This window comes from Dendropsophus ebraccatus, chromosome 3 (assembly GCF_027789765.1).
Source record: "Dendropsophus ebraccatus isolate aDenEbr1 chromosome 3, aDenEbr1.pat, whole genome shotgun sequence".
In the NCBI taxonomy this organism is placed as follows: Eukaryota; Metazoa; Chordata; class Amphibia; order Anura; family Hylidae; genus Dendropsophus; species Dendropsophus ebraccatus.
The window spans coordinates 41900751-41922534 of NC_091456.1; the positions used below are offsets into that span (position 1 = coordinate 41900751).

Consider the following 21784-nt stretch of genomic DNA (forward strand, 5'->3'; position numbering starts at 1 on the left):
CTAATAGATGGTCCCCTATGTTGCCCCCCCTATAGATGGCCCCTCCTATGTTGTCCTCTTATAGATGGCCCCCTCTCCCCCTATATTGTCCCTTTATAGATGTTCCCCTCTCCCCCAATGTTGTCCCTTTATAATATCCCTCTCCCCCTATGTTGCCCCCCCTTATAGATGTCCCTCTCCCCCCCTCCCTTATAGATGTCCCCCTCTCCCCCCTTCCTTATAGATGCCCCCTTCTCCCTCCCTTATAGATGTCCCCCTCTCCCCCCTCCCTTATAGATGTCCCCCTCTCCCCCTCCCTTATAGATGTCCCCCTCTCCCCCCTTCCTTATAGATGGCCCTCTCCCCCTTCCTTATAGATGCCCTCCTCTCCCCCCTCCCTTATAGATGTCCCCCTCTCCCCCCCTCCCTTATAGATGTCCCCCTCTCCCCCCCTCCCTTATAGATGGCCCCCTCTCCCCCCTTCCTTATAGATGTCCCCCTCTCCCCCCTCCCTTATAGATGTCCCCCTCTCCCCCCTTCCTTATAGATGTCTCCCTCTCCCCCCCCTTCCTTATAGATGTCCCCCTCTCCCCCCCCTTCCTTATAGATGCCCTCTTCTCCCCATCCCCCTTATAGATGCCCTCTTCTCCCCATCCCCCTTATAGATGCCCCCTTCTCTCTCCTCCCCCCCCCCCCCGGAAAGCAGGTTTAAAAAAAACAAACAAACTCACCTTACAATGCGCTCCCCCGTCGAGCCTTTTCCTGTCAGTCCCCCGTCTGATGCTCGGCTGCCGGGGGTGTCGCGTCCTTTCCCCGATAGCGCGCGTATCATCGAGCTCTCTGTGGGCTTGTGCTGCGGCCGCGACTTCCGGCACACAGAGAGCTCTATGATACGCGTGCTGCCGGGGATAGGACGCGACACCCCCGGCAGCCGCGCATCAGACGGGGGACTGACAGGAGCGATGTCCGTCGGTCCCGTGCTCCTCCTGGCCCAGTGACTCCTTTTCCCTATGGTTGGGGAAAGGAGTCGCCGGGTCAGGAGGAGCACAGGACCCGCGTCACGGGCCCCCTGATGCGGCGGGGCCCCGTAGCAGCCGCTATGGCTGCTACGGCGGTAGTTCCGCCAGTGCTTTGTACCCTCTCCAGCTCTAGAACATCCTTTTTATAAATCGGGTTCCAAAACTGAACAGCATACTCCAGATGAGGCCGCACCAAAGCTTTATAAGCCCATGTTCCCACGTAGCAAAACACAGACCGGCTTGGAGGGTTGGAATATCTCAATAAACAGATATAAAATACACTTGGGATGAACACAGAAAGTAACAAAGTTATATGAATGTGTTACCACTGTACATTTATTGTTTTCGTGTATAATTCCATTCATTGGAGAAGCTTGAATGTTCTGGCCCCCCATGCAGCAGCTACATCTTGGCCTAGCTTTCAATGACCACATGGCACTGTGAGTAATGATAGCTTTGAGTACAGAACCTTCATGCATTACAACATGTATTTATTTGCATATTAAGATATCTACATATACTTTAATTATATATTTTTTGCAGAAAGGACCATTGTATGTTAAAAATATTGCAACCTGAGGCTATTGTAAGTTGCGATCACTGTATGTGATAAAGTTGTAAAGTGTGGCTAAGGTGATCATGTATCCTGTTACTCTTCCCTTTGTTCGGTGGCTAGGTGGCCAAGGTACTAAACCCCAAGTGAATTTAGTACCTTAATTATCATTAACATCACACACTGAAATGATTATGCTAATGATATATCAGATTCGGTATATAAAAAAAATAATTTATGCAAAGTATTTACAGGGTGGACAAAAACTTATTGATCATTTATCCTCAGTATAGGTCATAGATATATTAGTAGTAGGGTACTGGCATCCACCACCCCTGCTTACCAGCTGTTTGCCAGAGTATACACAAAGAAACAGAACTGGAAGCTGATGGCTCAGAACAGTGTGTAGTGGCTGTGCTGGGTTAGTACAGTGGGAACTGAGCTGTAGAAACCCAGCATGGCCGTTACACAGTGTAAAAAGTCATGTTCTCTGGGCTCAGATTTATTGTGTATGTAGACATATGTTTCATTGTGTATGGTGTCAGCCATTCTGATATTGATAACCTATACTGAGTATATGTATTGTTAGAGGGCTTCCACAGAGGAGCATGGGGCCCAGCTGTACCCATGCAGGCCTCTGATTCAATATGGAGGGCTACAGAGTTTGTTTTTATCAAATCCAAGAAAAACAATATTGTATATATACATATATACAACTATATATATATTTTAGTGCTGTAACATTTCCATTATGCCTCTCTGTGGCTAGATGTTACCATTTAAAGGTTCTAATTTTACAACATTTCTACCTTCGAATTCTACGGATTCTCCCCGACTTCCAACCCTTACGAGACCTTTGACAAGGTCCCTTTGAGACCTGACCCTCTTTTGGATTTCTGCCACTGTTCCCTCTAGAAGCTTTGCTACAAAGCCTACACCGAATACTCTAAACAGATCCGATGCTGCAAAGGCGTACAATAAAGGGTTAACACAGGCACTAAAGAAGGCTAAAGCAGTAGCCCCGGCTCGGCTCTTCTTAGCAAGTATTGCCAGTTTGTCAGATAAGCTTCCTGATGTCAGGTTGGCAGTCACTTGAATTACATTGAGAATATGGTAAGGAAGCCATAGGATTGCGAAAGTCACCAAAATTGCAGCAATCAGTTTCTCAATTCTTGATCTTTGTCCAATCCGGCTTGATTTCAGCTTCATTAATACCAACATATAACTAAAACATACCACAGGAAAAGGCAGCAAAAAGGCTACCAACGTCTCAAAGGTGTAGTGGAATATAGCCTCTCCGCGGCTGGCGTGGCAAGGCTCACAAATAGTTGCATTCATTTGTTGATTTTCAATGACCTCTCGGAATGCAAATGCTGGAAGAGCCAAAGCCCCCGCTAGTAGCCAAATGGCTAAGAGCACCTTTGTTACCATATCCCTTTTACGCAGTGACTGAGCCATATACGGCCGGAAGACGGCTAGGAAGCGGTCCATGCTCATTAAAGCAATTATAAAAATACTTGCAAACATGTTAAGGCAGCAGAGGTAGTAGGCCACCTTACAGACACCTCTACCAAATATCCAGGTCTTTTTAGCCAAAAATATTATAAAAAATGGAGTCAGAAGAAGCACTGTGCCATCAGCTATTGCCAAGTTAAGGATAAGTATGCAGGTGACTGATTTCTCTTTTCCTTTCAGTTTCCATAAGATACTCCATATAATGAAGGCATTCCCAGGTAAGCCCAAGGATGCTGCCAGACCCAGGAATATTGCACCAGATATCCGGGAAGCCTGGGAACTCAAGATGGTGTCGTTTCCATAATTGTTGACACAGTTATTCATTTTGAAATAACTTGGCCTGAAAAGGAAAAAAGAGGATGGTGAGAAAGTTTTCATTATGGGAGAATCTACTGTCCAGAGGGATGACAAGAGGACTCATTAAAAAGATATTTCCTATGGTAATAGTACTATAATATAAATCACAATTTTTCAGGAGGAAAGTAAACAACTTTTCAGTCTATAGAGAGTCTTTAAAAAAGGCACCATAAGATATAGTATGTATTGAGTAAATCAGTTGGCTAAATGGAAAAAAGAACTTAGGGGGACATTTATCAAACATGGTGTAAAGTGAAACTGGCCCAGTTGCCCCTAGCAACCAATCAGATTCCACCTTTCATTTTCCAAATAGTCTGTGAGGAATGAAAGGTGGAATCTGATTGGTTGCTAGGGGCAACTGGGCCAGTTTCACTTTACACCATGTTTGATAAATCTCCCCCTATATAGAGCTTAAAGGGCATATTACATGGCCTGATTTGCCGAATAAGTGAGTGCCGTTCTGCTTACAGAGCTATTACACGAAGCGACTATCATGCGGCAAGGGCTACATGGGCATTGTTAGCGATGTCCGTGCAGCCCTTGTCTGAAATAGTAAATTTTATACATACCTGTCCATGTTCCCTGATGATCTAGCCCCCCCCCCAGCAGCCACTGCTGGAACTTCTGAGCCAGTCTCTGAACTGACAGACCGTTTAGCCAATCACTGGTTGAGACAGGATACCGCGTGGCCATTGATTGACTGAGTGACCTGTCACTGCAAAGTTCAAATGGTGGCTGTGGGGAGAAGCTAGAAGAACCCCCGGAGAGCGTGGACAGGTATGTATAATTTTTTTTTTAAAGGGGTTGGCCACTTTATAGTAAAATAGGGCAGTACAAAGTATTAGTAAGTGTGTTCACTGTATATACTGACAGCAGCTCCCTGTGTACCTCATAGAGCTAAATCAGACTCCCCTTCACCAGGCTGGGCTGCCCTGCTCTGTTTTGTTTCAGTCCACAAAATGGCCGACATGGAGGAGCATGTGACCAGGCCCTGTTCCCTGTGTCCTCCATAGACATATACAGGCTCAGTGGTGGATACTGGGGGGCGGGGCATGGTCACATGCTTCTCCATGTCAGCAATCTTATGGACCAAAACACCACAGAGCAGGGCAGCACAACCTGGAGGAGGGGAGCCTGATATTAGCTCTATGAAGTACACAGGGAGCTGCTGTCAGTATATACCGTGAGTACAGTTACTAATACTTTGTACTGACCTATTTTACTATAAAGTGGCCAACCCCTTTAAAAAAAAAAATTATACTGAACACTGAGCAATTTTACTATAAAATGGCCAACCCCTTTAACATTCTTCAGTCATCGGCCATGCATTGCTATTACACGTAGCGAGCCTGATTGGGCAGATTATCGTTCTGTATAATAGGACCTTAAGAAAAGCTGTACTTAGGAGGGATTAAAAGGTTAAATACTGTGAGATTGCTAGTGTAAGCTAGAGGAGGGACCCATGGAATTATAAGACCCAGGGTGTGTACACAGTAAGGCCTCACCCAAAGAAAGTCAGTGGTTTTGTACATCAAAAGAAGGAGAGTGATAGTATGAGATATGCAGGACGGTGTGGGAGTCAGCGTTCATTACGGGTCTGAACACTCACACCCAGACCGATCAAAACATTTGACATGTCTCTATGACATGTCAAAAGTTTTTCAAGATGACAGGACATAGGGGAATAGGGATACAACAGTTTCCAATTGTTTGTAAAAAGTCCCAAGCTTTTATTGCATTACCAAGAATAAAGCAGCAATATTTCAACCACAAAGGTGTTCTACGAGATGACAAGCAGCGTTGGAAACCAGAAGGCAGCAGCAGTTAGGTGAGCCTCCTGGTTTCACACCGTTCACACAGTGACAGGTCGTCTTTGTGAACACTAAACATCAAGCGTGCTGGATCACTATGTGTGAAGAATAAAGTCACTTATATTATCAAAACTTTCTGTCAGTCCTCCTACACTCACTTGATGTCAGGGGATGAGAGATGCAATTAGCTTTCTCAGCACGTCTCTGGACATATCAGTAGGAAAAGCGCAGTTATAATACGGTTAAGCAATGAGAAACAAGGAACATCAGTCATTTTCTAAGCACGGACATGTCATGAACAGTTCATAAAAGCCAAAACCACTAAAATAAATAATGAGGTTATATTTTTATTCCATAAACACATAAAAATGGTCATTGTTTCATTGTGTGAAAATGCTATTGAATACCTAAAAACACTAGAAAAATGGTAAAACCAAACAGCATATTTGTAGACTTTACAATATTTTATTAGAAACTAGATGATTAGAACATTGTTGAAAAAAAAAAGTGCCAAAAAGCTCAGCAATAAAGTCATTAAAAAGAGGAGCTAGGATTTGTTCCACCATTCTTAGTGAGAACAGAGAATAAACATAAAACCTAATTTTGGTCTATTGCCATAGCTTACTATCATGAATTTATTTATTTGGTAAATGTTTGTAGGCACCATTATTATATGTGTGACATTAACAATCATTAGACCCTAACAAGAAGGTATTTAAACTGTGAGATATAATGAGCTTGAAGCCTGAAGCTTCTTACCATGGTAATCATATCTCAGAATCAACTTAATGTATCAATTAAAGGTTATAGCTTAACACATGCATAATGGATGGTTTACTGTTAGAGTATATTGTTACACAACTTATTTTCTGAGCCAAAAAATAATAATAATAATTAGATGTATGGAACAGATATTGCCTATGTTCACACATGGTCTTTCTTCAACCAAAACCAGCAGTGGGTTAGGGGCCTATTCCACAGAGCGATAATTGGCCGACTCGGAGCGATAATGGCTCCAAGGAATAGAGAGAACGATCAGCCGATTATCGTGTCATCTGCTGATCGTTCATTTAGGTTCAGACCTTAAATCATCAGTCACGACCCGCGCCTCGCTACAGTGGGATAGCGGCACGCATCGGTGACCGACGATTTCAGCAGCATCATACATTACCTGTCCGGACAGACTGTTTAGCCAATCACTGTCTGGAACCGTCGCGGCCAGTGATTGGCTGAACAATCTGTCAGTTCGGACAGCCCTGCTCCGAAGCTGCTGCGGCACGGGACCCCGGGAGTAGGAGAAGACCTGCAGCCCGGACAGGTAATGTATGAAACAAGGGCTGCAAGGACATCGGTAACGATGTCCCTGCAGCCCTCGTTTAACGATCATCGGGGCCGTGGACTAGGCCCAGTAAACTAGTGCTGATCTAGCAGAAAGGCGCTCGTTTACATCGTTGATTGGGCCCTGCTCGGCCCGTGGAATAAGACCCTTAATGTGACAGTGTGCCTGGCTGTCGACCCCTAACCAGAGACAGGGAGTCTGGAGAAGAAGGAAGGGGGCAGGGCAGCATGGGCTCTTATCACCTTCTGCTGGGAAATTTATAGAGGACACTAGGTGTGGAGGGGGCTGTAGGTTGTGTACCCCACCCCCAAAGTACTGACCAGAAGACAAAGAACCCAAAACATGTCCAGACCCTGGTGTCCCATGAAGGCAGAAGATCTATGAGGATCTGAGAGAAGGAGAGCTGGTGTGAGCACAGCACCTCTGTGGGATCCAGTGGAAGCCATCACTCAGAGGAGAGGACTGATGGACTGTGTGAACTCTTACTAAGGCCATGTTCCCACAACGTATTAATCTCAGCCGTTATTGCCGATTTGCAACTTACATTGTGCTGCAGCTAGAGGGAATCCCAGCCAGAGTGTATACACATTGGGGGAGATTTATCAAACATGGCACGAAGTGAAACTGGCTCAGTTGCCCCTAGCAACCAATCAGATTCCACTTTTCATTTTTCAAAGAGTGTGTGAGGAATCAAAAGTGGAATCTGATTGGTTGCTAGGGGCAACTGAGCCAATTTCACTGTGGGCGATATTCACTGAATAGCGGCTGTAGAAGACATATCAGTGCACACAACAGAGTGTGCAGCTCCATTGTGTGCAGCGGTGAATTGGGATGCAGGCGCATACGGATGGGTCCGCATCCCAATTCATCAGAAATGAAGATCATCCGTCTGGTGCTGCAGAGTGTGAACATGGCCTAAATCTGTATGGGTGGACTCTACTTGCGTTGGATTACCAGGTGGTGCCCCCGGATGTTCCCTCCTGCTTCATACAGTTGGATTAAATAAATTTTCCTCCTTTTTATAAGCTGGTCCATCCCCGTGTGTTCTCTGATAATCACCCCCTCCTCTAATAATCGCCCCGTCAAAGTTGAAAACAGAGAAAATGTGCAAATCTTTGCATTATAATTTTGCGCTGTGAGTTCCACTCCTGGTATTAGTTGAAAAAAAGACTGCGGGAAATACCATGTGTGAACATAGCCAATGGTATGAAATTTCCACAGTAGATATTCCAGTGCTTTCCATCAGTCCACAGGTAGAAAATCACTGTATGAGTATTGGTATGAGTCTCTCAGCATCCTGACATGGATTTTGCTGTGAATATGGAATCTAGCTCTGGACTAAAATACAGACTGCAACCCTGCAACATGACTAAGTACTAATGAGTAAAAGTAAATGGAAAATGACTCAACTCTATACATTGTATGTGTAATAATAAAACAGTGTAGAAAGGTGGGCATACATATATATGTATGTACTGTATACTGTATTAGTCATATTAGTTTCCCAATTTTATATTGCATCCTGGCAGGATGAAGCAACCTATGCCTATGGGACATCACCAGCAATCCATGACGTTCTTGCTGAAACTGAATTACTGTACGTGGGATCTGGTGACTAACGCAGACATGAGAAACTTAACAGTAATGACAAGATTACTGTTTTATGGCTTCCATTGTGTCTCATTATTTAAATAATTAAGAAGAATCACACAGTCCTGGAATTCTGAAGGTCTATAAGGGCAATCCAGCTCAGCTATGCCTAAATACGCGTTATATGGATTTGTAATTTACTTCCATTTGCAAATCTCAAGTCTTCCAGTACTTATCAGCTGCTGTATGTCCTGCAGGAAGTGGTGTATTCTTTCCAGTCTGACACAGTGCTCTCTGCTGCCACCTCTGTCCATGTCAGGAACTGCCCAGAGCAGTAGCAAATCCCCTTAAAAAAAACTCTCCTGCTCTGAACACTTCCTGTCACGGACAGAGGTGGCAGCAGAGAGCACTGTATCAGACTGAAAAGAATACTCCACTTCCTGCAGGACATACAGCAGCTGATAAGTACTGGAAGACTTGAGAGTTTCAAATAAAAGTAAATTACAAATCTCTATAATTTTCTGATACCAGTTGATTTGAAAGATTTTTTTTTTTTTTTTGCTAGATAACCCCTTTAAGTGATGGTGGAACAGAATTCGTACCAATGTTAATAAAGCAGACGCCTCTATAACCAATACTTTTATGTGACTTGTATATAGTGGTTCTAATAGCCAATTGTAATGCTCATTCATAATAAAGTTGCCTGCACAATTTATCATACTTGCCTGTATAATATTTATTATGAAACATGAATACACCGCACATGATAAGGCTGCGAAGGTTGACTCTACATCCACTGCATCTCACATATTCATAGAAGAAGCATAAGAATCCTCACTAATACATTAAGTTCACTTGTCGCTACATACGATGAGATGTTAGTAGGATACAACATGTTCCTTTACTCATCTATAACATACAGGTCATATAGATTATGTACAATGTCCAATCATGTGTAGTCACTTACCTGGGGTTAGGGTAGCCTCAATCTCTTGTGGGATTCTCTGTCACTGTAAGACAGTACATAATACGGACGCAGTGTTAGAAGACTAGTAAAGGCGATGGAGACCATTCTACTTACAGCAAGGATAATACATACTATTAGTACATGAATAATTTAATAAGGAAGCAATATGGTTTGCTGCCTTTCTTCCTAAACCTCATGTTGTTGCTTGCTTGTTCTGCATTATCTCGGCTTTGGTCTGTTTCTCGTGAGTACTCCCATAGTCTTGGACCGTCTTTCCAGTCTCCAGTTGAGACACGCTCCTGTACTGTCACGCCCAGCTCATGCTTAGACAGCATGGAATGTTTCCACACGCCTCTCCCAGCCTCCCGACAGCAAACATCTTCCCAATCCAGCCTGGGGTATAATGCAGAAAATAGAAAAATGTGTTTTCCCTTGACATGTCTTTTTTCCCCTCTATTTGCTTATATTAAAATTCCACAATATATCGGTTTCACAATTTCTGGCTTTTTTTTCCTTTTAGTCCCATGCCCGCCCCTTATCTAGGTCCCAGACCAGCAATCGGATGGCTGAGTGACGTTGATAAAGCCAAATACTTTTAATAGAACTCTGCAGAAGATCCTGCCCACGAAACCTCATAGCATCAGCTTGCCATACTGCTTCTCACAGGAATGAGCAGAGGAGACGGAGTCTATTATTACACCAAAACTGGACATTCTGAACCAGGTTATTTAAAGGGGGGGATCTTTTAGAAATTATTGTTAGTCCAACCAAGTACAAGCTGTTCTGCATAAGTCGTTTCACTGTGAAAGTAGTGTAGGAGTGCTCATGTTAACAATTACATTGCATACAGATGTAGCAGAGCTGAGTTTGCCAATAGTGTTTGACTTCAGATATCATTTCAAGTAAATATTCTGTATCCTGTTGGAGGTATATGTAAGCAGGACGCTCGATACAAACCTTAAATGGAAGCCAGCCCCATAGCCTTCTGTATAGTTGTACAGTTAAATATATCACCCATATATCTCCCTCTGCCATCTATCTCAGTCTAGGCCTGGCTGGAGTCAGCAATACTGAGATAAAAAGCCGATGAGACTGACCCCCTGGTTATCTTGGCAGTAACGGCTCTGATAATAATGATGCTTTTATTTGTATAGCACCAACTGATTTCACAGCACATATTGAGGGCTATGGGGTAAAATGGAAGCTGGGGTGGGAGAAACTCAGGACACAAGCACTTTTACATGTGATGGTGATGGTGATGGTGGTGCCTGAGGAAGCTCCAGTGATATATATTTACATATGGTAAGTGACATAATTGGAGTATCCAGATATAGTCTACATGGTTAATGGAGGTCTATGACAGATGCCATACAGTGGCATCCTTCACCCATAGGGTGCCCTTGTAAAAAGCATATGCGTAACAATTTTTTATTTAATTTCTTTCATTATTAAGTAACTTATGGCCCTATTACACGGGGCGACAGAGAGCTGTGGGCGCTCGTTTGCTCCTCTTTCCCCGCACGCTGCCGACGCTATTAAACACATCGACAGTGAGCGGGTGAGTGCACGGAGCTGCGGGGGGGCTGCCCGGGTGATTGATTGATCGTCCGGGCAGCCCATAGCACATAACCGCAGTCTGCTGCCTCCGCTCCTATTGGCACATGATTGTGTATACTGCAACGGTCTGCTGCAGCCGCTCCTATTGGTACATGATTGTATATACAACAACGGTCTGCTGCCGCCACTCCTATTGGCACATGATTATATATACAAGAACAGTCTGCTGTCGCCACTCCTATTAGCACATGATTATATATACAGCAACGGTCTGCTGCCGCCACTACTTTTGTCACATGATTATATATACAGCAAAATCACTTTCACAATAAAATCATCTATTTTGAACCCTTGTGTTTCGTCATGATTACTAAATTCCCTAATTGTAGATGTGTACCTGCACATATTGCATCTTGATAAACCACACTTATAATTCCCTGTCATATAATTTGTTGTTTTTTGTTGTGAGGGTTTAAACATACTGGCAGGGGCGGATTAACTTTACCATAGGCCCTGGGCTGTTCACCAAGTCTTTTTGGGAGGCCATGGGACCCCCAGGAGCTCAGGGCGCCGGGCTACCGCCCGAAAAGGACCAGTTATAATCCGCTACTGCATACTGGGCGATAAGAGGTCACCCAGTGATTGTCCCTTATGTGCCACACACCATACACCTTGGTCAATAATGTTTTGTAATGTGGTATCTTGTCTCAAAATTTGCAAATTTTTTTTGTAAGACGTGTGTGATCTGAGTATATTCTGGGGAATACCTAGTGGAAAACGTCACCATCAGTGGCGTCGCTAGGCATATCAGCCTAGCCCCGAGAGCTATTTGATCCCGCTAGCGCTAAAATAACAGCAGCCGAGGCCTGTAATAGATCACTATCAGAGGCAGCAGGCTGCTGTTACTTCGGCTCTGGCGGGCCGCGGGAGTGGGATCAGCCTGCACCACTTGTCTGACGTAGGTCCGGACACCACTGTAGTGACGTCACGCCCGCTCTTTGTTGGATGGGGGGGCGCACTGGACGGCCGCACGCTCCGGACCCGACACTCCAGGGACGTCATACTGCGTCCACTATCCCGCCAAGCCTCTTCCCCGCTGCCTTTCCACTTCACACTGCATGCTGAGTGAGTATTGTAACCCCCGGGGGGTCCATGGTTACTGTGTGTGTTCGGGGCAGGGGATGGCAGTCTGCTGGGATAGCGTGTGTGTGTGTGATGTCAGGTGGGGGAGTGTGCGTAGGGCGGGTTAGAGTGTGTGTAGGGTAGTATTGGGGGGTCAGAGTGTGTGTGGAGTAGTATGGGGGGTCAGAGTGTGTGTGGAGTAGTATGGTGGGGGGGTCAGAGTGTGTGTGGAGTAGTATGGTGGGGGGGTCAGAGTGTGTGTGGAGTAGCATAAGGGGATCAGAGTGTGTGTGGAGAAGTATGGGGGGTCAGAGTGTATGTGGAGTAGTATGGGGGGAATCAGAGTGTGTGTGGAGTACTACGGGGGGTCACAGTGTGTGGAGTAGTATGGGGGGGTCAGAGTGTGTGTGGAGTAGTATGGGGGGGTCAGAGTGTGCGTGGAGTTTTATGGGGGGGTCAGAGTGTGTGTGTAGTAATATAGGGGGTTAGAGTGTGTGTGTAGTAATATAGGGGGTTAGAGTGTGTGTGGAGTAGTATAAGGGGGTCAGAGTGTGTGTGTAGTAGTATGGGGGGGGTGTCAGAGTGTGTGTGGAGTAGTATTGGGGGTCAGAGTGTGTGGAGTAGTATGGGGGGTCAGAGTGTGTGTGGAGTAGTATGAGGGGAGGGTCAGAGTGTGTGTGGAGTAGTATGGGGGGGTCACAGTGTGTGTGAAGTAGTATGGGGGGTCAGAGTGTGTGTGGAGTAGTATGGGGGGGGTCAGAGTGTGTGTGGAGTAGTATGGGGGGGGCAGAGTGTGTGTGGAGTAGTATGGGGGGTCAGAGTGTGTGGAGTAGTATGGGGGGGTCAGAGTGTGTGTGGAGTAGTATGGGGGGCTCAGAGTGTGTGTGGAGTAGTATGGGGGGGGTCAGAGTGTGTGTGGAGTAGTATGAGGGGTCAGAGTGTGTTTGGAGCAGTATGTGGGTATGGGGGTCAGATTGGGGTGTGTGTGGAGTAGTATGTGGGGATGGGGTTCAGGTGGGGTGTGTAAGCGGAGGGGGGACAGATGGGGGATTGTGTTTGTGTAGGGGGGCAGGTGGGGGACTGTGTGAGTGGGGGTGAGTGTGTGGGGAGTAGTATGTGGGGATGGGGGGGCAGATGGGGGACTGTGTGTGAGTGGGGGGTCAGGTGGGGGAATGTGTGTGGAGTAGTATGTAGGGATGGGGGACTGCGTGGTTGTGGGGGACAGGTGGGGGACTGTGTGAGTGGGGGGCAGGTGGGGGGGAGTGTGTGTGGAGTAGTATGTGGGGATGGGGGTCAGTTGGGGGTGTGTGCGGAGGGAGGGCAGAGAGGGGACTGTGTGTCGGGGGACTGTGTGTGAGTGGGGGGTCAGGTGGGGGAGTTTGTGTGTGGAGTAGTATGTGGGGGAGTGTGGGTGTGTGTGGGGGAGTATGTGGGGGAGTGTGTGTGTGTGGGGGGGACAGGTGGGGGAGTGTGTGTGTGAGCGGGGGGGGGGGGTCAGGTGGGGCAGTGTGTGGGGGCTCAGGTGGGGCAGTGTGCGTGTGGGGGGGTCAGGTGGGGGAGTGTGCATGTGGATACAGCACCTGCTGGTGGATACAGCAGGTGCATTATTACTATGTAGTGGGGAACAGCACTGGACATTATTACTATATGGGGCACAGCAGGAGACATTATTACTATATAGGGCAGAGCAGGGGATCCTACATACAGGGGGAAACCTACTCACTTTACTGCACGTGGCACGAAGCAGTGGAATTGCTACTGTATGGGACCCTATAGGAGGGGAAAAGGGGAGGAAGTTGAATGAAAAGTGCGGAGCCTAAAATGTTTGTCTGGCAGGTTCTGAAGAGACGAATTGTAGCTGGAAGAAATCATCATGGAGGCCTGGGCCAGATGGAGAGGAAAAAAGAACATCTCAGATCAAAGAAGACGTCACCTGTGAGTCACTGAATGGGTTTTTTGCATTTTGTAGAACGTTATGTGGTAGGAGTTCCCTTATGTAGAAAAGGTTAGGAAACACTGGCCTAGAGGATAGGAGCTAGGGCAGACCTCCCAGAGGCTGTGTGTACAGGGGGAGCTGTGAAGGAGCTGCCTGGGCTACTCTTGCAGTGGTGCGCACCACTGGGGTGTACCGATGACAGTAACCCTGACAGGAGCCAAGGGCAAGTGGCTGCCTATGTCTGCTTAGCCGCAGTTATTGTGGAAGCAATAGAGCTAGGCTAATAGAGTTAGGGTTACTAGCTTGTGCACTGGGCTCCTTCGCTAACCACTTATGACGGCACTCAGAGGGCCCGTGCCCCGGATGTTTTAAAACCCTAGCATTGCCCCTGGTCACCATAGTATTAGCGCTGTGTTGCTGTGAGTTAGATTGTTTTGTCTTGTCTTTTTCTGTTAATAAGTCACCTCTTGTTTTATTAGCCACTATGTTGTGTGCTCTGTCAAGATGGAATGACTTGTAGCCTCTTTGTTTCATGCGTGCGCATGCTTGCTCACTCTGAACCAAGTACATAATATTGTCAGACGAGCAAGAGCGCTTCACCGCTCAGAGTTAACTCTCCCACAGGTATGGAGCGTACAGTGTGGGTTGGATGGCTGTTGTTAGCATGCAAAATTGTATTACCTGCAGTGGATTTGCGAAATAATGAGGTATGTACCCTATGGGTTTTTGTTTCAGAAGTGAGCAGGATGTCCAAGAAGGATATTTAATTTTTTTATCCATATAGGGGGAGATTTATCAAACATGGTGTAAAGTGAAACTGGCCCAGTTACCCCTAGCAACCAAGCAGATTCCACCTTTCATTCCCCACAGGCCCTTTGGAAAATGAAAGGTGGAATCTGATTGGTTGCTAGGGGCGACTGAGCCAGTTTCACTTTACACCATGTTTAATAAATCTTCCCCATAGTGGGTAAAATTGAAGTTGTTATTGGTATTGTTCATGTAGCATAGCATCGTATGTCAGAGGAGAAAGGGTTAGAGTGGGAGAAGATATACAGCTCCCCCCACCACGCCATGTACAATCCAGCTAATGTTGAGGAGAAGCTAGCTCCCATGGGAGCGCCCCTAATTTGGAGAAAGAATGAATTGTCAAAAGAAATATAATCATGTTTTAGCAAAAAATATGTGACGTCTAAAATATAGTCTCTCAATTCCAAGCTGGAATAGGCGCTATGTGGGCGGAAGTGCTCCTAACAGGCTCCCCTGTGGTCCTGACAGTTTCACTGGACTGTGGAGCACACAGAAACATACCCTCCTCCTCGGCGTCTTCTGTGCTGGAGGGATTAGTCTAACCTGCTGACAGTTCCCCTTAAAATATAAATCCTCACAAAATGCTTTGATTCCACTATATTGTTAACCTCTCCCCCCCTCCCCCCCCAAAAAAAAAACTATTCCAAAATGGTACCGATAAAAAGTACAACTTGTCCTGCAAAAAATAAGCCCTCATGTGGCTATGTTGATAGAAAAATTAAAAGATTATACCACTTGGAGGGCTACCATGAAAAAAACAAAAAAGTTATGTTTATACACAGAAACCATGAATGTACCTTTTCCCCATTTCACCTTGTTGCCTCTTTTTTAGGGTCACACCATTATTTTACCATGCATGTTCCTAGTATTTTTGCCTCCATAGTTCCACAAGGTCCTCAGAGCTCGTTTTACTTGGTCGTTTCTCAAAGTGTAAATGAATGGATTGAAGAAAGGTGTGATTATTGTGTTCAGGATTACAGAAACCATGTTGAAGTCTACATAGTAAGTCTTAATAGTCCTTAAGCTCATAAACACGGTGCCAACATAGAATATAAAGACAACCAAAAGGTGAGAGGAACAAGTTGTGAAACATTTCCATCGCCCCAATGATGAAGGCATCTTTAGTATTGCAACAATTATATTTATATAAGATACAATGATTAATATAAGTGATCCAAAGACAATCACTGCAGAAACCATGAAATTTAACACATTTAGATACCGAGTATCCCTGCAGGCCAGTTTTAAGAGTTGTTCTACGTCACAGAAAAAATGGTTAATTCTGTTGGAGCCACAGAAGGTAAGCTGGGCTACTAGTATGGTTGGGGCTATGGTATCCACAAAGGCACATACCCAAGAACCCGAAGCTAGATAAAGACAGAGTTTGGGGCTCAACACTGCCATGTAACGTAAAGGATAGCATATAGCCATAAACCTGTCAAAAGACATGACTGTTAGGATTAATATCTCAGAGGCGCCCAAGAAAAAGAAGCTGTAGCACTGTATCAGGCAGCCGACATAACTGATGCTTCCACTTCCATTTGCTATGAGGGAAAGGAACTTTGGCGTGATCGTGCTGGTGAACAAAATATCTATAAAAGACAAATTAATGAGGAAAAAATACATTGGTGTATGTAGATAGTTATTTCTCGAAACAATAAAAATGATAACAATATTTCCAATTACGGTGATGGAGTAGAGAATCAGGAGAATGATAAAAGACGTCATTTGTAGGATTGGAGAATAGTGAAACTCCATAAGGAGAAACCCATCACTCTTGTTAAATATGGTCATAACGGTATGGAATGGATTGTTTTGTGTGACTTTGTATTGTTTTCTGTAAGATAAGATAAGGCAGAATTATTATATTACTAACACACCCATAGATAAACCTAACCCGCTGTCTGTCTGTCTGTCTATATGTCTGTTTATCTCTCTGTCTAAGGCGGCCTCATTCACATGTCCAGTGTTTTTCACAGAGGTGGTTTTGTCCACTCCGTGAAAAACAGTCTGTTGGAGCAAGTGACAGGAGCTGGGGAGGCGGAAGTGGTGACAGGAGCTGGGGAGACGGGAGCGGTGACAGGAGCAGGGGAGAGATGGGAGTGGGTAACAGGAGCGGGGAAGACAGGAACGGTGACAGGACCTGGGAAAAGATGGAAGCAGGTAACAGAAGTGGGGGAGACAGGAACAGTGACAGGAGCTGGGGAGACTGGAGTGTTGACAGGAGATGGGAAGATGGGAGCGGTGGCAGGAGCAGGTGAGATGGAAGCGGTGAGATGGAAGCGGGTAACAGGAGCGAGGAAGAAAGGAGCGGTGACAGGAGCGGGGGAGAGACGGGAGTGATGACACGAGCTGGGGAGATGGGAGCGGTGACAGGAGCTGGGGAGATGAGAGCGGGTGACAGGAGCAGGGGAGATGGGAGCGGGTGACAGGAGCGGGGATAGCAGCGGTGACATGAGCAGGGGAAACAGGAGCAGGTGACAGGAGCCTGGGAGAGACGGGATCGGTGACAGTAGTGGGGGAGAGACAGGAGCGGGAAAGTTGGAAAGGAGTGACAGGAGCAGGGGAGATGGGAGCAGGTGACATGATCGAGGAGAGGCATCCGTGCTGAGTTCAATGTTAGCATTTAATGGACATAGGATTTAATGGACCCTAAAATTGTCTGGATTTGCGACCACTGACAATTTTATGCAATGTGTGAATAAGGCCTGAGCTGCCCTGTGCAAAAAGGTCAGTAAGTTGTCTATACTAGTTCATTAGCATTGAGTAGCAAAGTTTTGGTGTGTCCTTTACTGATATGCCTCCTACAAGCAGTGGCATACCTATCATTATGGCACAGCCTAGAGCAGGCCTTGTACTGAACTTTTCTCCTATTCTTCCTATCACACATAGCACCTTCCTTATTTCTGATATATTGAGGTATCACACGAGGTGCCGCTGCCCCCTTTTTTTTCTTTCTTTTCTCCCTTTCTTCTTTATAAAAACCTCTTTCAGTTCATCATTTGAGCGACCCCACCCCCCCCCCCGCGGCCTCCCCTGCACTAACAGGCTCGCTGCCGCCGCGTGTGATAGTGGCGGCAAGGAGCCAGGAACAAGGAGCAAATGAGCGCTGACAGCCCCCCCGAACCCACCCCCAGATGTCATAGGAGCTTTACTGCCGCTGCAGCTCGATAATTGATATTAATCTTGTAGCACAAGAAAGAAATGTATACAGTATAGCCCTGGCCTAAAACCTACTGTGGTCCAGAATGGCACTTTCTTGAAAATCTATTAGGCATTTGCTCATATTGTAATACATGAATGCAGTATTTATAGTAACACTCACCCATACACTAAAGAGGTAGTCCAGGAACTAAAGACTATTGATCAATACCTGTCCACACCCACACTACACTGAGCAGTTGACTCCGCAGTCACATTAGCAGTGGTGCTACGGCTCCTTGAAGTTAAAAGGAGCTGTGGCTACAGTACCCCAGCAACTTTCTTACATGGAGCCGACTGCACAACTTGTACAGTTGATTGGCATCAATAGTTTTTTTTTTTTTTCCTGGAAAACTTCTTAATATAAAGTAGACAGAGGAAAATATTGGGTACAGTTGAGGATGTTCCTGAAGACATGGTATGTTCACACACACAATATTTTGGGCAGTTGTTTGAGCTGCAAACACCTGGAAAAAACACACCAAAAGCAAACAAAAGTTGAGAAAAATGTATGTATAAAAACTGCAGAAAATAAGGTACAGCTTAAAGGGCCTTTTACAGCGGCCAATTATCGTGCAAAAAATCATTAAATCCTTCGAATTTAAGCAATAATCTTCTGGTTTGCTTGTGGAAATGATTAAACTGCGAACGGAAATTTGTATGTCGTTGATCACGTTTTGAGCTGACCTCAAATTCATTGTTAGTCGTTCTCAAGTCTTTCAGTATAAACACTCATCGGTATATACAGTAGATGCCAACGCAATTACAAATATTCACAACCGCAATTGTGATCACAATGACGTCTTTTTAGATCGATTCATCTTCCCGTCTAAACGTCTATTGTTTAAAACAAAAAAAAAAATCGAGCGATTTATCTGTGCGTGTAAAAGGACCCTTAGGCTGGGTTCACACTGTGCGCTTTTGTTGTCGTTCTAAGCCCTAAGTGTCTGTCTATGTTTTCCTGTCTGTCTACTTATCCGTCTAGACCACCCTGTGCAAAATGGTCAGTAAGTTTTCTATTAGCTTTGAATAGCGTATGTTTTTGTGTGTTCTTAACCCCTTCAAGACCAAGGTCATTGGTGCCCGGATGTCCATGTCAAATTAATGCAATGTTCCTTGTTGCCTTCTAAGAGCCATAGCGCTTTTATCTTTTACCTACAGGGCTGACTGGGGTGTCATTTTTTGCCCCATGATCTCTTTTTATTAATATCATTTTGGTGTAAGAGAGAAATTTTGATTATTTTTTATAATTTTTTTGTCTAAATATAATTAAAAAAAAGTCAGCAATTCTGGTGTTTTTTGTTTCACTTTTCATTTACTCTGTTCACTGTGCAGGAAAAATATTGTTACATTTTAATAGATTAGATAATTCATCACACTACGATATGTTTTTTTAATATTTTTATTTGTATAATGGGAAAGGGGGTAATACATCATTTTTAATAATTTTTTAATATATATGTTTTAAAACTTTTTTTTTATTTATTTTTTACACATTTTGCATTGCATATATGTGTCTCTTAGGAGACTTATCTATGCAATGCTCTGATTGCATATACTGATAAATGCTATGCCCTAGCATAGCATTGATCAGTATTATCGGCGATCTGTTCATAGAGTCTGCCTGAGAGGCGACTCCAATCTACAGATTGCCAATCTGACAGGACGGAGGTAAGTGACTTATGCTGGGTTTAAACAGAATGATTATCGTTTAAATTTTCGCTATAACGATCCCATTTGAGCGATGATAGTTCAGTGTAAACACAGCAAACGATCAGGTGATGAGCGACAAATCGTTCATTTTGATCTTTCAACATCTCAAATCGCCGTCCGTCGTTCGGTAAATGTTCGCAGATCGCTTCGTGTAAACAGTCTTTCAAACATTCACCCTATGTGAAAGATGGGCTTAAACGATCTTAAAAACGATCGCAATAACGATTTTTCTTATGAATCTTCTAATGATTTTTCTCCGTCTAAACGCTGATCATTATAAAAATAAAATTGTTGCTTCAAAATCGTTAATCGTACGATTGGGCGAATTATCGTTCCGTGCAAACCCAGCATTAAGCCCCTATTCCACGGGGCGATGCAAAGGAGCAAACGAGCTCTATCACCGATCGTTTGCTCCTCGTTCCCCGCTAGCTGCCGCAGCTATTCCACGCGCCGGCAGTGAGCGGGTGAGTGCAGGGGGCGGCCACAGCCGCAGCTCCATTATGTATCTACAAACTGCTGCTGTGTTATCAGGGTTATGTACTTACTATACATTATACTCCACATGCTGATTGCTATACTGTACAGTAACTTATAATATCACATATTCAGCTGTTTCTGAATGTTTGTTTCATCTGTTCTACATGTTATTCAGAATATAAAATCATTATTTTGGGGGGGTGGAACCAATTGTCTGCATATCAGTGATTTCATATGGAAAAATTTGCTTTGGTTTAAGAGTGGATTTGGATTACAAGCACGGTTCCGGAACGAATTATGCTAGTTATTCAAGGCACCAGTGTATTGTCTCTTTGGAAGCAAAAATTTACACTGCCTTATTTTTGGAAAAACACAGTATTAGAATGCAATGACGTAAAAAAAATTAGGGAAACTTTGAGCAATAAGACCCCTTGGTCATAGAATGCAATAGGTCAGCACATTTGAGAACAGGCAATAACTTTCACTTTTTCTAAATCAATCAATTTTTGGCTTGAAATTCTTAACTAAATTAGACATCTACCATCTTCTCCCTGGTTCTGGGTACGTCACAACCCGGGATCCACGTCACAGACTGAAATTTAGTGCTCTCAGCCAATCAATGACTGCAGCGGTGTCCCGTCCCAGTCACTGATTGGCTGAGCTGGGCATTTGTCAGATGGATCGTGATGTAGCCAATGGAGAGCTCAGAAGACAGCTGGCGGGTGCAGGAGCGGGATGTGGCTCTGTACAGGCAACGGGACAGGTGACTGTAACTTGTTTTTTATTTTCCCCCACACCCTGCCTGTAAAGATTTTTAACTTAGGGCCCTATTCCACTGGACGATTATCGTTCAGATTATCGTTAAATCGTTCGAATCTAAACGATAATTGTTCAGTTGAAACGCAGTTAACGATTAACGACCGAACGAGAAATCGTTGATCGCTTTATAAGACCTGGACCTATTTTTATCGTTTCTCGTTCGCAAAACGTTCGCAAATCGTTCGCATTGAATAAGACATCTTTCGGTCGTTCGCAATATATACGAACGCAATAGCGAATAAATAGCGAAGAAAAAACTATCGCAATTACGATCATAAGTAACGATTATCGTCCCATGGAAATGAGTGAACGTTTTCAGGTCTTTCGCAATAGAGGTAGTTTGAGATCGTTAATCGTTAACGATTATGCAAGCGATAATTGTTCGGTGGAATAGGGCCCTTCCCGGACGGACTTGCCCTTTAAATCCACCTGGGTGGGCAACAATCCCACCCATATCAGCAGCTAGTGATCCATGAATCAACATCAATAAACAGCGCTTCCCCCTTTCCCTCTGACACGTTTTGTGTTCCTTCGTCCAGGAGATTTAACAACCCATCTGTGTCACAGTGATAAGTGTGTTGCATCTTAGTTTGCAATGGGCCAATGTGTGAACATAGCCTTATAGAAATCTTGGAGAAAATAAAGGTTTAATTTTCTTCAGATTTCCTATGTTTTTCACAAACACTTGAGGCTTACCAGCGTTGATTTCCTATAGATATAGATGGAGGAGGCTACTAACAGTTACCTTAATGCACATTTAGGCTTGTGTACGCTTTTTCACTGTTGCGCGCCACTTTTGACAATAAAACAGGAAACCTGCATGCAAAAACAATAATTTTTTCATAAAATAGCAACAGTGAAAGGGAACCTGTATAAAGAAAAAGTTTCTGACAAAAGATGACGAGGAGGAGACCCTTTTGATTCAGATTGTCCTCACACAGTTCTGGTAAAACAACAGAGAGTATGTATCATAAAGACACCGAGACCATCTATATAAGGTTGCTTCTTGCAGTTCTGTTTGA

The 21784-nt window shown here is 44.6% G+C and overlaps 1 protein-coding gene across 8 annotated transcripts; it reads right to left on the reverse strand.

Annotated features, from left to right (window-relative positions):
- Positions 1 to 1205: 1205 nt before the first annotated feature.
- Positions 1206 to 21554, reverse strand: LOC138787056 (leukotriene B4 receptor 2-like). Of its 8 annotated transcripts, none has more exons than XM_069964169.1 (3): positions 21508 to 21554; positions 9131 to 9523; positions 1207 to 3406 (listed from the first exon to the last, which is right to left on the reverse strand). In XM_069964169.1, exon 3 carries the CDS (start codon positions 3388 to 3390, stop codon positions 2317 to 2319), a length of 1074 nt encoding a protein of 357 aa, XP_069820270.1. In that variant the 5' UTR covers positions 3391 to 3406; positions 9131 to 9523; positions 21508 to 21554; the 3' UTR covers positions 1207 to 2316. The 8 variants fall into 8 exon arrangements, 7 of the variants coding, with proteins under 7 accessions (XP_069820273.1, XP_069820269.1, XP_069820274.1 ...); XM_069964171.1 differs by lacking the exon at positions 21508 to 21554 and having other exon boundaries at positions 9131 to 9173; positions 9323 to 9523; XM_069964170.1 differs by lacking the exon at positions 21508 to 21554 and having other exon boundaries at positions 9131 to 9173; positions 9263 to 9523.
- Positions 21555 to 21784: the final 230 nt, after the last annotated feature.